This window comes from Drosophila mojavensis, unplaced genomic scaffold (genome assembly GCF_018153725.1).
Source record: "Drosophila mojavensis isolate 15081-1352.22 unplaced genomic scaffold, ASM1815372v1 contig_72, whole genome shotgun sequence".
Classification (NCBI taxonomy): Eukaryota; Metazoa; Arthropoda; class Insecta; order Diptera; family Drosophilidae; genus Drosophila; species Drosophila mojavensis.
Window position 1 is genome coordinate 1,104,026 of NW_025318897.1, and position 15,807 is coordinate 1,119,832.

The window sequence follows — 15,807 nt, forward strand, 5'->3', positions numbered from 1 at the left end:
GATTAGCCAACTCTGCAGCGAAATCTTACGACTCTCAAAGCTCGCAAGCGAAGTTACTACAGAATCACGCCACTTAAAATAAAGATATCTTTCCATTTAACTAACAGCATTGTTCTAACATGCAATTGGCGCAGTCAGTAGGATACGCGCGGTAAACATAAACTCTATAAAGTAATAAAGTAAAAAAAAAAACTCAAAAACAAATCATGTCGCTGACTGAAAGCCATAACCAACTACATCCAAGTGGAAGTAGAACAGCTATGCAATTAAAACAAATTCCAAAATTCGAGGGTCATGAAGATACTCTGGGGCCATTTATTCATCGACTGGACTATCTGCTTGCTCTCTATCCAACACATGATCTCAGGCAGCAAAGCATAATCTTTGAAGCGACGGAAGTGTTGCAGTAGTAAGCAGTAAGACTTCAAGGTGTCAGCAACTGGAATTCCCAAAGAGCAACTTTAATCAACGAGCACATATCTTATGAGGAACTGCTTCGCCGTCTCTATAACACTAATTTCCAGGGTAGCTTACATAAATTTGTAGAAGAACTTCAAATAAAGCCATCAATCAATATCTTATACCACACCATGTCCACAGACCACATTTAATCAGGGACGACCTTCTTTACCACCACAAATCCCACCACCAAATCCACAATTATTTAAAGATGGAAATTAATGATTACCATCATATAGAAATGCCGATTGATCAATACTATAATCAAAGTTACGAATACCAAAATAATAGTGACGAGTTCTATTCCGAAACCCACCAACAGAATCAATATATTGCCTTAAAATTCAAGAATAATAGCTACCCATAACATTAACATCTACAGCAGCTCGTGCATTGCATGGATTAGTGAATCTGAATGAAATAACTACTGTTTAACCTAATGAGCTTTTCCCAGTAGAGCAACGTTTTTACATATTTCCATCTTCGCACTATTATGACATATATTAGGACGCAATTTTCTAAAGGCAACTAATTAAATTATCGATTATTCCAAAGATCAAATTATAATAAACAAAAAAAATTTTCTCACCAACTTGATTTTCCTGACAATAATAAAAACTTCAGTTACTCTAGAGCTTACGTACGCAGTTGAAAATCCAATAGGCAGCAGATACCGACTCGGCCACCTCAATAAAGAAGAACAGCTAAATCTTCGTAAGCTTTTAAAACAGTTTATTGACATTCAGTATCGCGAAGGCCAAATATTAAGGTTTAATAATCAAACCAAGCATCGAATTGAAGTCATTCACAATAATCCCGTTTACAAGAAAACTCCAAAGTTATCCGTTCGCGTCTGACCAAGAAATAGACACTCAAGTTGAGGAAAATTTTGAGCAAGGTATTATCAGGGAAAGTAATTCGTCATATTGCAGCCCCTTATGGGGTACAAAAAACTAGATACTTCAGGAAATCAAAAATATCGTGTTGTCTTTGATCATCGCGGATTAAACGAAATAACTATAAACAATAAATTGCCCGTCCCAAATATTGACGAAATTCTTTGTAAGTTAGGCAGGTGTCAGTATTTTATCGATCTTGCAAAAGGTTTCCACCAAATAGAAATGGATCCAGATTCCATCACAAAAACTGCATTTTCAACAAATGAATATATGAATACACACGAATGCCATTTGGGTTAAAAAACGCACCAGCAACTTTTCAGCGTTGCATGAATAATATTTTAAAAGAGTTAAAAATTAAATGTTGTTTAGCATATCTCGATGATGTAATTGTATTCCCGACATCATTTATTGAACACTTGGAATCGTTGAGAAAGGTGTTTAGTAAATTAAAAGAAGCCAACTTAAAGTTGCAGCTTGATAAGTGCGAATTTCTTAAAAGGGGAAACAACATTTTTAGGTCATATTATAAGCCCATATGGCATCAAGCCCAATGAAGATAAAATAAAATCAATTAGATATTTTCCTCTCCCCAAGAGTTCAAATAAAATTGAGTTATGTGGCTACTATGAGAAATTTATCCCAAATTTCGAAAAAATTGCCAAACCTATTACCAATTGTCTTAAAAAACAAGTAAGAAAGCTCTAGTCGAGACTGCTCGACTACGAGATCCCCTGAACCCTTGGAGCAATAGATATTTCAATAATTTTTCGCGTCTTTCAGCTTACACAAGAAACACGCACACACACACACACGCACGTACGCACACACAGGCATACATACACACACACGCATACAGACACAAACGCATACACACACTCACATACACAAACACATACACACACATACACACGCATGGGCTGCAGTGTGCGCTTACTATGAGAACTTAATTGTTTAATAACTTTTTTTATGGACGTACGATCTTCATGAAACTTTAAGATTATGATTATAACATGAATATGCATCTAATTGCCAAAGCACAAGTCTCTAGTATTTGAAATACGCTTTTTACAAAAGTGAGGGTGAGGGGGTGAATTTAGAGGTGGGGGTACATTTTAACAAAAACCGAAATTGTATAAATTGCATATAAGCATACATTAAAAATTTGGAGACTCTAGCAATAAAGGTGTAGAAGATATAATTTTATAACTGGTTTTCGATAAGGTTTTTTATCGATAAAAAAGATCGGGATGAGTTATCGATTTTTAATGATAAACTTGATATGCGCGCTGTAATTACGGACATTTTAAAAAAAATTTGAAGTCTCTAGCTTTTATATCTTCTGAAATCGACGCGTTCATACATACGGACAGACGGACGGACGGACAGACGGACAGACAGACGGACAGGGCCAAATCAACTCAGCTCGTCGCCCTGATCAAGAATATATATACTTTGTGGGGTCTGCCACGCCTCCTTCTGCCTGTTACATACATTTCAACAAAACCATTATACCCTGATTTCCCATTGAAAATGGGTTCAGGGTATAAAAAAACATTCATTTAAGAAACGAAGCTTTTATCCAGGCCTTTGAAAAATTAAAAATTCTAATTTCAAGCGACCCAATACTTGTTTGTCCTGAATCCAAAAAATTGTTTCAAGTCGCAACTGAAACTCCAAAGCTTTGGAAAGGTGGCAAATTCGCCTGTCAGAATTCGATTTCACAGTAAAATACATTCAAGGAAAAACTAATTATGTAGCCGATTCAATTTCACGCATTCAATCACAACAAGTAAGAAAGCTCTAGTCGAGACTGCTCGACTACGAGATCCCCTGAACCCTTGGAGCAATAGATATTTCAATACTTTTTCGCGACTTTCAGCTTACACAAGAAACACGCACACACACACGCACGTACGCACACACAGGCATACATACACACACACGCATACAGACACACTACACACACACACGCATACATACACACATACACAAACACATACACACACAAGCAACCACGCATAAACACGCATGGGCTGCAGTGTGCGCTTACTATGAAAACTTAATTGTTTAATAACTTTTTTTATGGACGTACGATCTTCATGAAACTTTTAGATTATGATTATAACATGAATATGCATGTAATTGCCAAAGCACAAGTCTCTAGTATTTGAAATACGCTTTTTACAAAAGTGAGGGTGAGGGGGTGAATTTAGAGGTGGGGGGTAAATTTTAACAAAAACCGAAATTATATAAATTGCATATAAGCATACATTAAAAATTTGGAGACTCTAGCAATAAAGGTGTAGAAGATATAATTTTATAACTGGGTTTCGATAAGGTTTTTTATCGATAAAAAAAGATCGAGATGAGTTATCGATTTTTAATGATAAACTTGATATGCGCGCTGTAATTACGGACATTTTAAAAAAAATTTGAAGTTTCTAGCTCTTATATCTTCTGAAATCGACGCGTTCATACATACGGACAGACGGACAGACGGACAGACAGACGGACAGGGCCAAATCAACTCAGCTCGTCACCCTGATCAAGAATATATATACTTTGTGGGGTCTGCCACGCCTCCTTCTCCCTGTTACATACATTTCAACAAAACCATTATACCCTGATTTCCCATTGAAAATGGGTTCAGGGTATAAAAAGAAGATGTAATGTTAGGAAGTACTTGTGCAACTGTACATAGTGCGGAAGAGGATAGTTCATTTTTAATCCCTAAAACATCTAAATCACTACTATCGACAAGTAATCATGGTCAGAATGGACAATATTTCAGTTAAAGTAGAAAATTATTTCAAAAAACAAAAAATTATAATAATTTATAAAAAGGGAACTTTCGAATCTGCAAAGCAGTTATTAATGGACCACTTTTTTGCAAAATACAGTGCACTCTATATTGAAAGTGATCCGGACTTTCTCATCATTCAAAAAGCTTACATGGAGATAGTCTCTGACCAAACGATTCCATTGTAAGAGCATTATTATATTTAAAAGATATAGAGAGTTACGATTAATTTAAAGAATTAATATTAAGTCAACATATTAAGCTTATACACCCTGACACAGAAAAATTTTTAAGACTCCAAAGAAACACTCTGGTAAATTAATACAAATCATTATTAATCAATGCGATGTTTGCCAATTGTCGAAAACAGAATATAGAAATACTAACGCCCCATTTGAATTAAAACCAGAAATATCCAACCCCCGCGAATTATTTATGGTCGACTTCTCTACTTCAGAGAATAAAACTTACCTAACATGCATTGATTGACATATATTCAAAATTTGTGATGTTAGTACAAGTAAAAGGCCTTGACTGGCTCGAAGACAAACGTGCACTTTTAAAAGTGTTTACCCAAATGGGCAAGCCGATAACACTCAAGGCAGACAGGGAGTCAGCTTTCACAAGTAACGCAATTAAACAATGGTTGACTTGGTTAACCTCAAATTATAATTAGCATTGTGGGTTCAGAATATAACAAGTAAGAACGCTCTAGTCGAGTCGACTACGAGATCCTCTGAACCCTTCGAGCAACTGATATTTCAATAATTATTCGCACTCACACAGGCATACGCACGCACGCAAAAACATGCATTGACTCCAATTAATTTTTCAATAACTTTTTTTGAGGTTGCACTTTTTTCATGAAACTTTCAGATTATGAATACAACACAGTTATACATGCATTTGTCAAAGCACAAGTCTCTAATATTTGAAATACGTCTTTTACAAATTTGTGGGTGAGGGGGTGAGTTAAGGGTGGGTACATTTTGAGAAAAGTCGAAATTCCATAAAGTACATATAAATATACATTAAAAATATGGTGACTCTAGGTTTAAAGATGTAGGAGATATAAATTTATTACTGGTTTTCGATAATGTTTTTAATCAAAATAACGGGACAAGTTATCGATATTTAACGCAAAACTCGATATGCGGGTGGTATACACGGACCTAGGAAAACAATTTAAAGTCTCTAGCTCTTATATCTTCTCAGACCGACGGGTTCAAACATACGGACAGACAGACGGACGGACAGAAGGACAGAGGTAAATTGACTCAGCTCTCCGCCCTGATCAAGAATATATTTACTTTATGGGGTCTGCCACACCTCCTTCTGCTTGTTACATACATTTAACAAAACCGTTATACCTTGATTTCCCATTTTCAGTGGGTCCAGGGTCTAAAAACTCTTATTTTAGACGAATCAAATTTTGTTATAGCTCCAAAGGAGCACCACCATATTATAAATCAACAACTATTACGTTTATGGATATAATATATATTTTAAATATATTATAGAAATAAAATAATAAAGCAAAACAAAAACAAATAAGAAAGCTGTAGTCGAGACTGCTCGACTACGAGATCCCCTGAACCCTTCGAGCTGATATTTCAATATTTATTCGCACACATCATTAACACTGCCATACACACGCACGCATAAACACGCATTGGCTGCAGTGTGGGCTTACTATGGGAACTTAATTGTTTAATAACTTTTTATGTGGATGGACTATCTTCATGAAACTTTTAAATTATGAATATAACATGGATATGCATGCATTTGTCAGAACATAACTCTCTAGTATTTGAAATACGCCTTTTACAAAGGTGATGGTTAGGGGATGAATATAGGGGTGGGGGGGTAAATTTTAACAAAAACCATTTAATTTTAATTGCTCTAGTCGAGACTGCCCGACTACGAGATCCCCTGAACCCTTCGAGCAACTAATATTTCAATAATTATTCGCACACACACGTGCACACACAGACATACACGTACGCATAAACACGCATTGGCTGCAGTGCACTATAGGAAAAAAGCCCGAAATTTTGGCATAAATTCTAGGAGCTAGGAGCTAGGAGGTTGAAATTTTACATGCATCTAATATTCAATATTCAACATAATATTCAATTACAAAATTATTAGAATAAGTCATAATATAATACAAAAATGTAAAAGTGTATATTTAAAAAAAAAAAATTTTTTCTTTTTCGCTTATAATATACAGTAGAATCCGGTTACAGCGACACTCAAGGGACCGTCGATTTTACGTCGCTATACCCGGAGGACGCTTTAACCAGAAAGAGTAAAAAATATTTTTTTTTCATTTTTTTTACGATTGCCATGTTCGTAATAACTTTTACTATAAAACAATTTAAATTTTTAATCAAAACAACCATTTTTTATAAACTTCTTTCAATAACATGGTTTAGAAACATTTTTGTGACGTCGGCATTGTACTTTGTCTCTCTCCCTCTCTCTGTCTTAGCAGCATTTGTGGCGTTGCTACGCACATAAGCAAGGGTACTGATCACTGATCAATATATACATTTCTAACAGTGTTTTTATGCTGAAATTTGTTGTCATTATTTCGCGATTTTTTTTTATCACATCGTAATAACCGGTGATTGACTCAAAACTATGAAAAAGTCGTCGGCATAAGCGGATTGTCGTTAAAAGCGGAGACGTACTAAGCGGAGGCTCTTTCATATAAGTTTGTATCGGGACCAACCAAGACATCGAATTTTCGTCGACATAACCGGTTGGACGCTTTAAACGGAGTCGTTATAACCGGATTCTACTGTATTTAGAAAATGAACATCAATAATATTAATATTTTTCACCTAATTCGATATTCAAATTGTCTAAATCATGTTTATCTTCGTTTTCTTTTTGAATTTCCGGTTTCGCTTATATCGTCCTATCTTTACTGAGACGCGATTGACGGACGCTCAATCAGAGCAAATTTTCAAATTTGTATAAGTTTTGTCCCGAGCTTCTGATGCGTTTTCTTCAAGAATACTAAAAGCTATCCATTAACTGGTATCCATGGATCAAAACTATATTCACAGTTGGGATACGAAGCATAGTTATTCATGTTTATTTCAATATTTGAGCGCAGAACGCTCTAAATTTTTCACTATTTATATAAGGCTCAGAAAAGATAGCAAATATTGTGTTCCTCTTGGCTTGCAAGATCAGAAGCAAATTTTATTTTCACCTGAGTGCCAGCTTCTCCATAATTAGCTTCCTTATGGACAATTTTATTTCGCGAGGTCCTCGGCTCGTTTAAGTTTCTGAATATTCTGCCCATGAATGACCTATTTTGAATTTTTATAGATTCCGGCTAGTTTTAGGCAAATATTTTTAATAAAATCAGCTTGAGCAGAAATAATGTTTTCCACACTTTCGTTCATATTGTTATTCATTTTCTCAACGATAAAAATTTTTGTTTAAGCTCTTTTCCAGTTTTAAAATATAAAGTTTTCTTTTTATTTACCGCAGCATTAAACTTGAAAGTTGCACAATTTTTTCCGCGTTTTTTTGCTTACAGAGCAACTCTGGGTCAGGCGACTTGCGACCCTACGATATATAGAAGGGAAAATTCATAAAAAAATTTTAAAATACTTTCTACTTTAGTTAAGATGTTTACTATTGGAAAATAAAAAAAAAAAATGTTTAAAAATTAACTAAAAAAAAAAATTGCACCCAATGTTTTTAATCGATAACAAAATACGGGGCAAGTTATCGATATTTAAAGCAAACTCGATATGCGCGTGCTATACACGGACCTAGGAAAACAATTTAAAGTCTCTAGCTCTTATATCTTCTAAGATCGACGCGCTCAAACATACGGACAGACAGACGGACGGACAGACGGACTGGGCTAAATCGACTCAGTTCGTCGTCCTGATCAAGAATATATATACCTTATGGGGTCTGCCACGCCTCCTTCTGCCTGTTACATATATTTACAAAACCATTATACCCTGATTTCCCATTTTCAATGGGTTCAGGGTATAAAACATTGACACTACTGAAGTTCCATAAAACTAAATATTCTCTCTCTTCTCTTCTTGAATTTAAAGTAGTACTAAATGGGAAAAGTGATTAGTGGCAGTGGTTAGACTGATGGTTTGATAGCATTGAATGCAAGAATACTTGGTATGGAATATAGTATCAATGCGTTTGTATACAGCAATAATGATTTCAAGTATGACATGATCCTCGGATTAAATACAATAAAAAGATTTGGATTGACCCATGACTCAAATTTAAACATCCTTTTACAAAAAGAACTAAAATCTAATTTGGATAATGAAAATAAGTTGAAAGACACCAAAATTATTAATAATAATAATAACAAGAGTCAAAATAAACAAGTAAGAACGTTGCAGTCGGGCGTTACCGACTGCGGAATACTCATTCATAGCCCATCAGCAATTTATTACCTAAGTTTAGCTTTAATCTTGTAGAGAATTCAGTTTTTCCCGATTTGACAAGCCCCTACTGGGCGTAGATACCTTATTTTTAGTCAGTCCTTAGAACGAGCTAACGGCACCATAACTACAAAATTTTAATGCTTACGCTCAAACATGTGAAAATTCCAGGGTATTTTTCGATATGCCACGCCTCTAAAGAGACGTAAAAATGATTTTTGGGTCATCGATAGAGGAGCAAATTTAAAAATTACTATATCTTCAGGTCCAATTGGCCACGCCCATAATTGGCTTAGACATACAATTTTCATATAATTTCACGAGACTATATAATCAGAGCAATAGAAAAACGTTCAAAATTTCAGCGTTCTAGCTGTAAAACTTTTTGAGATACCGTTTTATCCGATTTGCCACGCTCCCAATGGGCGTATATATATTCGCAATAGCTCATGATCTTGGGTGGTCGACACGGATCTACATTCAAAATTTTCTAGCTCTTCAACTAATATGATTACTGGTATATCGGAAAATGCAGTTTCCGATTTGCCACGCCCCTAGTGGGCGGATCGGGAATTTGAACACTTTATGAATCAGAGATATACACGAGTATGTGTTCCAAATTTCAAGTCTCTAGCTTCAATAGCGCCGAAATAGACTGCGTTCATACGGACAGACGGACGGACAGCAAGACGGACATTGCACAAAACCAATATACTAAATCACTTTCGTGAATGAGTATATAAAGAAATTAAAATTAAGAATGCTTTTGTCAAACTTCAAGTAAATTTCAATGACGGCATTGATGTAAATGACTTCAACATTAATATTAATCATTTAAATAGTGATCAAAGAAATAAAATAAGTTCCTTGTTAAATAATTATAAACATATTTTTGCTAATGATAGGCATGATGTTGGCAAAGTAAAGAACTACGAAGCGTTTATAGATTTACAAGTAGAACAAGTAAGAAAGCTCTAGTCGAGAGCAACTGATATTTCAATAATTATTCGCACATGCACACACACGCGCACGCATAAACATACATTGGCTGCAGCGGTGGCTTACTATGAGAACTTAATTGCTTAATAATTTTTCTTATGGGTGGACTTAATGAAACTTACAGATTATAAATACAACATAGATATGCATGTATTTGCCAAAGCACAAGTCTCTAGCATTTTAACAAAATTTAAAATTTTACAAATTTGTGGGTGAGGGAGTGAATTAGGGGTGGGGGGTAAATTTTAACAAAAACCGAAATTGAATTAAATGCATATAAATATACATTCAAGACTTGGAGACTGTAGCTCCAAAGATGTAGGAGATATAAAATAAACGGGATAAAAAAGAACGGGATAAGTTATCGATTTTTAGTGATAAACTCAATATCCACCCTGTAAATACGGACATTTAAAAAAATTTTTGAGTCTCTAGCTCTTATATCTTTTGAAATCGACGCGTTCATACATACGGACAGACGGACAGGACCAAATCGACTCAGCTTGTCGCCCTGATCAAGAATATATATACCTTATGGGGTCTGACACGCCCCCTCCTGCCTGTTACATACATTTCAACAAAACATTATACCCTGATTTGCCATTTTCAATGGTGAACCCATATAAAAATACTGTTACGAAAGACCTTATAGATGTTCCTGTGAAGACAAAGTTAAAATTGAAAAGGAGGTGGCAGTTATTGAAACAACCTAATTGAGGAATCCTATAGTTCATTTGCAGCACCAGTCAGATTGGCCTATAAAAGAAATGAAGGGAAGAAGAGCAGACTATGTATTGATTTTAGAGATTTAAATAAACTAATAGTACCTCAATCACAACCATTCCCTTTAATTGAAGATTTAATGGTTAAGACAGTTGATTGTAAATTTTTCACAACGCCGTTGAGAATTCAAGATAGGCAAAAGACTGGATCTTTAACACCAGAAGGTCATTATCAATGGACATGTTTCCCTTATGGATTAAAAAAATCTCCTGCAACATTTCAAAGAATATTGGTGAATATAATTAGAAAGTACTACTTATAAAATTTTGTTGTAAACTACTTAGATGATGTTATGATATTCTTAAAGACTTTCGATGAACATTTAATTCAATTGATGCTATAGTAAAGGAAGGATGCTATAGTAAAGGAAGGATTCCGGTTAAAGTTAACAAAATGCAATTTTGCGGCAAATTCAATCATATATTTGGGTCATTTTATCTCAGAGAATTTAGTAACTCCTCTAAAAGCAAATTAAAAATCTATAATAGACTTCCTTTACCACAAAATAAGACAAACATAAGACAGTTCTTAGGTAAAGTGCATTTTTATGGGAAATATATTCCTAACGTCTCAATTTTGCTCGATCCTCTACACTACTTGCTCAGAAAAGATATAAGGTTTGTTTGGTCAACTGATTGTGAAATAGCCTTTGATAAAGTAAAGCAATACTTGTGATTGAAACCAATTCTGGCCATGAAAGCTTTGTGTGCATTTATTTCACTGACCATATGTTTGTGAGCTTTACATACATACATATTTGAGCCAAATATCGATTAATGCAAATAACCATTCGAATAAGATCAGCTGTCGAAACAAAACAAAAGAGAGTTAACAAAGTGAAGTTCAATAAGAAATTAAATCAATATTATCGCTAACCAGAGAACACATAGACTAGACAACTAGTGGAAAGCTTTTTGCACGCTTTTTCTGAGGCTTTAGCACCCCAGACAGCTTTGGATTCGCTCGGCTCCTTTACTTTTAGGTTCGAGCTACGAAAATATACGAACGCAGAATCATTTCGCTTCATGCGCAGCAAGAGCCCATGCCTTCCCTTCTGAGTGAAGAGTATTCCGTACTTTTCAAACCGTTTACCAAGCTCCTACAAAATATTTACGTTGGTGCACATAATGAAAATGTACTATGAGCATTTGTATGCCTGTGTGCGAGGCTCTTGCTGGCTGCAGTAATTTTAAAACCTAGTATTTGCATTTGGTTGATCTTGTGAACTGTGAACACTTACATACATATGTTTGATTGTGTGTACGCAGGGGCCGCGATGCTCACAAATGATGGGGTAATCATTGTAGAAGCTTTTGAGTGCCTTTATATGTATGTGCGTGTGTGTATGTTTATGTGTGTACTAGAGAGCTGCATGGCCGCACTCATAACCTAGCAAAATAGAGTGCACTCGAATTGAGACTGAGTAAGTGAGTGATAGGCATACAATGTGTTGATAGAGTGGGAGATCACATGCACTCAATATCGCAATACTTCCTTCCTTTAGTAAAAAGAATGGGAATAAATAAGACGCATAGAGCAATACAACAGTTAACCAAAGCATTTCGGGGTTAAGGCACTCGAGTTTTTCCATGCATATAACTTCGTGTCAAAACTTCGTATTTGCTCGGCTCCGTCGCTTGAGGCTCGAGCAGTGAAAAAATCTCACGCCTAGATTAGTGCGCTGCGAGCGTTTAAGCGTAAAGCACGCATTTTAATATGAAGCCTGATCGTGCGCTTTTCTTTTTTTTTCTTACTCTGTCTCTATACCCTTTTCATTTAGAGAGTATATGAAGTTCTTGAAAGGGGTTTGCCGTGCTCATGTAAAATGTTAGCGTTTTCATGACATTCTGCATCTACTAATCCTGACATCTTAAATAATATAATGATTCTAAATATACATATATTGTATAAAAAAAATTACATTGCCTTTCGTTTGCTCGTTATTTGTGGGGAGGGTATGAAAACGTTGCTACGCATAAAGAATATTTTTTTTGCTACCAAATTGTAACGGTAAATTTGCGGTCGGTCGGCTATCTGGTCTGCACACACACAATTTCATTGCCCTTCGTGTTTTTCTTCTTTTTTTTTTTTATACCCTGAACCCATTGAAAATGGGAAATCAGGGTATAATGGTTTTGTTAAAAGTATGTAACAGGCAGAAGGAGGCGTGGCAGACCCCACAAAGTATATATATTCTTGATCAGGGCGACGAGCTGAGTCGATTTGGCCCTGTCCGTCTGTCTGTCCGTCCGTCCGTCCGTCCGTCCGTCCGTCCGTCCGTATGTATGAACGCGTCGATCTCAGAAGATATAAGAGTTAGAGACTTGAAATTTTTTTCCTAGGTCCGTGTGTATCACGCGCATATCAAGTTTTTCTTTTTATATCGATAACTACTCCCGATAATTTATTATCGATTAAAAACCTTATCGAAAGCAAGTTATTTAATTATATCTCCTACACTTTTAGAGCTAGAGCTTGCAAATTTCAAATGTAGACTTATATATATTTTATATAATTTCGATTTTTGTTGTAATTTACCCCCCACCACTATATCAACCCCCTCACCCTCACCTTTGTACAAGGCGTATTTCAAGTACTAGAGACGTGTGCTTTGAAATGTACATACATTTTCACCATATGATTACGCTCTGAAAGTTTCGTTAAGATTGTACATCTAGAAATTAAATTATTCAACAAATAAATTCTTATAATGCTCCCCACACTGCAGCGCAGCCCAAGCGCAGTCGCTGCTTACTGCGGAGTTTGCAGAGCGCGTTCTAATACGTGCGTGTGTATGTATGTATGCCGAAAAGAAGTGCAGAGTGATTAGTATATCAAATTAGAGGGTTCAGGGTATCTCCTAGTCGAGCAGTCTCGACTAGAGTCTTCTTACTTGTTTTCTCTGCAAACTGCGACGCAAATCATATACTCATCGAAGCACTCGGGCTCAAGACTTATGTATTCTTTATCGCTCAATACAATATTGTGCGTCTAAGTCATATACGATCGCACTCACAAATTCATACAATTTAATTTTGGTCTCGGTGCCACACATCTCAATATGAGCATTGTTAATTCGATTAAGAATGAAGAATGGGAGCATGAACATTTAATTGTTGATTCTCTTATTTTAGGTTAGTAACTATGTGTAATTATCTTTTTATTGTAATAAAAAAACTTATTTTAGACGAATCAAATTTTGTTGTTGCTCCAAGGGACCCCACCATATTTATATATATGTATATATGGATTAGGATGGATTAGAAGTATAAAAACTTAGACCAACGATACTTAATTGTACGCTTTTCTCTGTAATACTTGATAGTTAACGTATTTTTTCGTACCTCACGTTGCAGTTTACGTCTTTCTATTTTAAGTTCAGCCTCAGATTTTTCGGCAGCTTCAGCCGTACTTTTGTAACGTATAACTTGAGTCTCTGAGCGCGCTAGGTTTGCCTGCAGACTGGCAATTTCCTGTTCAGCTTTCTGTAGCTTATATTTATAGTCGGATATGATTTTATTTGATTCTCCTGTATGAAAAAAGTCTTTATAATTTTTTCTTTTTTTCTTTTTCTCAACTTACTCTGAGCATCATAGTCATCATCTAACCCTAAAGAGTCACTTATTAGACTGCCTCGAACTGGTCTTCCTTCACTTTTAAGGGCGTCCAGCTGTTCACGGAGCTTTTGCATTTCGTTAATAAGTCGCAGCTTTTCATCAGTAAACTTTTTAATTCGAACGTCTGAAAATATATATTTTGTCGTATATTGTAACTTTTAATCAGCTATACTTACCAAGAGAGCCTTGCACAGATGCCAATACATTGGCGTTTTCAACGGTGACTAGAGCACGCTTCGCATCGCTGCCATCACTATTTTCAATAGCAACAATAACAAGACCGTGTTCTTCTATTAGTGTATCACGCTCACTTAGCTGACCTTGGACCAGGTTTAATTCTAGGGTTGTGCGATCTAAGCTGCGCTTAAGGGCACTGCAATCGCGAAGTTTGTTTTTAAATTCACGTTGCAATTGAGCAAGAGATTCTTGCAATGCTTCAATTTTATCTTTAAGTAGTTTAACCTCATAAGTCTGCGATGAACGATCGTTGTCAAGTTGGGCATTCGTTATCATAGCTTTTCGAAAACGTTCCTCGACTTCCTGGAGAAAAAAAAAACACAAAAAGGTAATAAATAATTTAAAACAAGTAAGAACGTTGCAGTCGGGCGTTACCGACTGCGGAATACTCATTCACATCCCATCAACAATTTAGTAGTTAAGTTTCGCTCTAATACTGTAGAATATACAGGGTTTTCCGAGTTGCCACGCCCCAACTGGGCGTAGACACCTCATTTTAGGTCAGTTTTTAGAAAGAGATAACGGTACCCTAACTGCAAAGTTTGAATGCTTACCCTTAAAAATGTGAAAATTACAGCGTATTTTTCGATATGCCCCAAAATAGTTTTTACGCCTCCTTAGGACGCCTAAAACTATAACTAAAACCCAATGGGCGTAGACTTATAATTTATATTCAGACTTTATAGAATTATACCATTATATGACGTGCAAAATTTCAGCATTCTAGGTTTACAACTTTAGGAGATACAGTTTTATCCGATTTGCCACGCCCCCAATGGGCGTAGATATATCCGCCATAGCTCGTGATCTTCGGTGGTCAACGCGTACCTACATACCAAATTTCAGCTTTCTAGCTCTTTAACTAACATGATTTCTGGTATATCGGAAAATGCATTTTCCGATTTGCCACGCCCCTAGTGGGCGGATCGGGAAAATTTTAACACTTTATAAATCGGAGATATACACGAGTATGTGTTCCAAATTTCAAGTCTCTAGCTTCAATAGCGCCGAAATAGATTGCGTTCATACGGACAGACGGACAGACGGACGGACGGACAGACGGACAGACGAACGGACAGCAAGACGGACATTGCACAAAACCAATATACTGATTCACTTTTGTGAATGAGTATAAAAAAACAAGTAAGAAGACTCTAGTCGAGACTGCTCGACTAGGAGATACCCTGAACCCTCTAATCTGGTATTCTAATCAGTCTGCACTTCTTTTCGACACACATACATACACACGCACGTATTAGAACGCGCTCTGCTAACTGCGCTTTGGCTGCGCTGTAGTGTGGGTAACAGTATAAGAATTTATTTGTTGAATAATTTAATTTCTAGACATACAATCTTAATGAAACTTTAAGAGCGTAATCATATGATGAGAATGTATGTACATTCCAAAGCACACGTCTCTAGTACTTGAAATACGCCTTTTACAAAGGTGAGGGTGAGGGGGTGGATATAGGGGTGGAAGGTAAATTTTGATAAAAATCGAAATTATATAAAATACATATAAGTCTACATTTAAAATTTGGAAGTTTTAGGTCTAAAGGTGTAGG

The 15,807-nt window shown here is 36.0% G+C and overlaps 1 protein-coding gene across 7 annotated transcripts in view; it reads right to left on the minus strand.

The window, feature by feature from the left end:
- LOC6586690 (leucine-rich repeat flightless-interacting protein 2) overlaps positions 1-15,807 on the minus strand; it is an 89,048-nt gene that overhangs the window by 34,185 nt on the left and 39,056 nt on the right. For 4 of the 7 annotated variants that reach the window (XM_032733367.2, XM_044009323.1, XM_044009325.1 and 1 more), the window contains exons 4-7: positions 14,182-14,545; positions 13,971-14,129; positions 13,733-13,917; positions 7,667-7,749 (exon numbers count right to left, since the gene is read on the minus strand). In XM_032733367.2, coding sequence (XP_032589258.1) covers positions 7,667-7,749; positions 13,733-13,917; positions 13,971-14,129; positions 14,182-14,545 — 791 coding nt within the window. Of the gene's footprint in view, positions 1-7,666; positions 7,750-10,480; positions 10,598-13,732; positions 13,918-13,970; positions 14,130-14,181; positions 14,546-15,807 lie in introns of those variants that run through there. The other 3 variants (XM_015160267.3, XM_032733370.2, XM_044009326.1) reach the window with 2 other exon arrangements.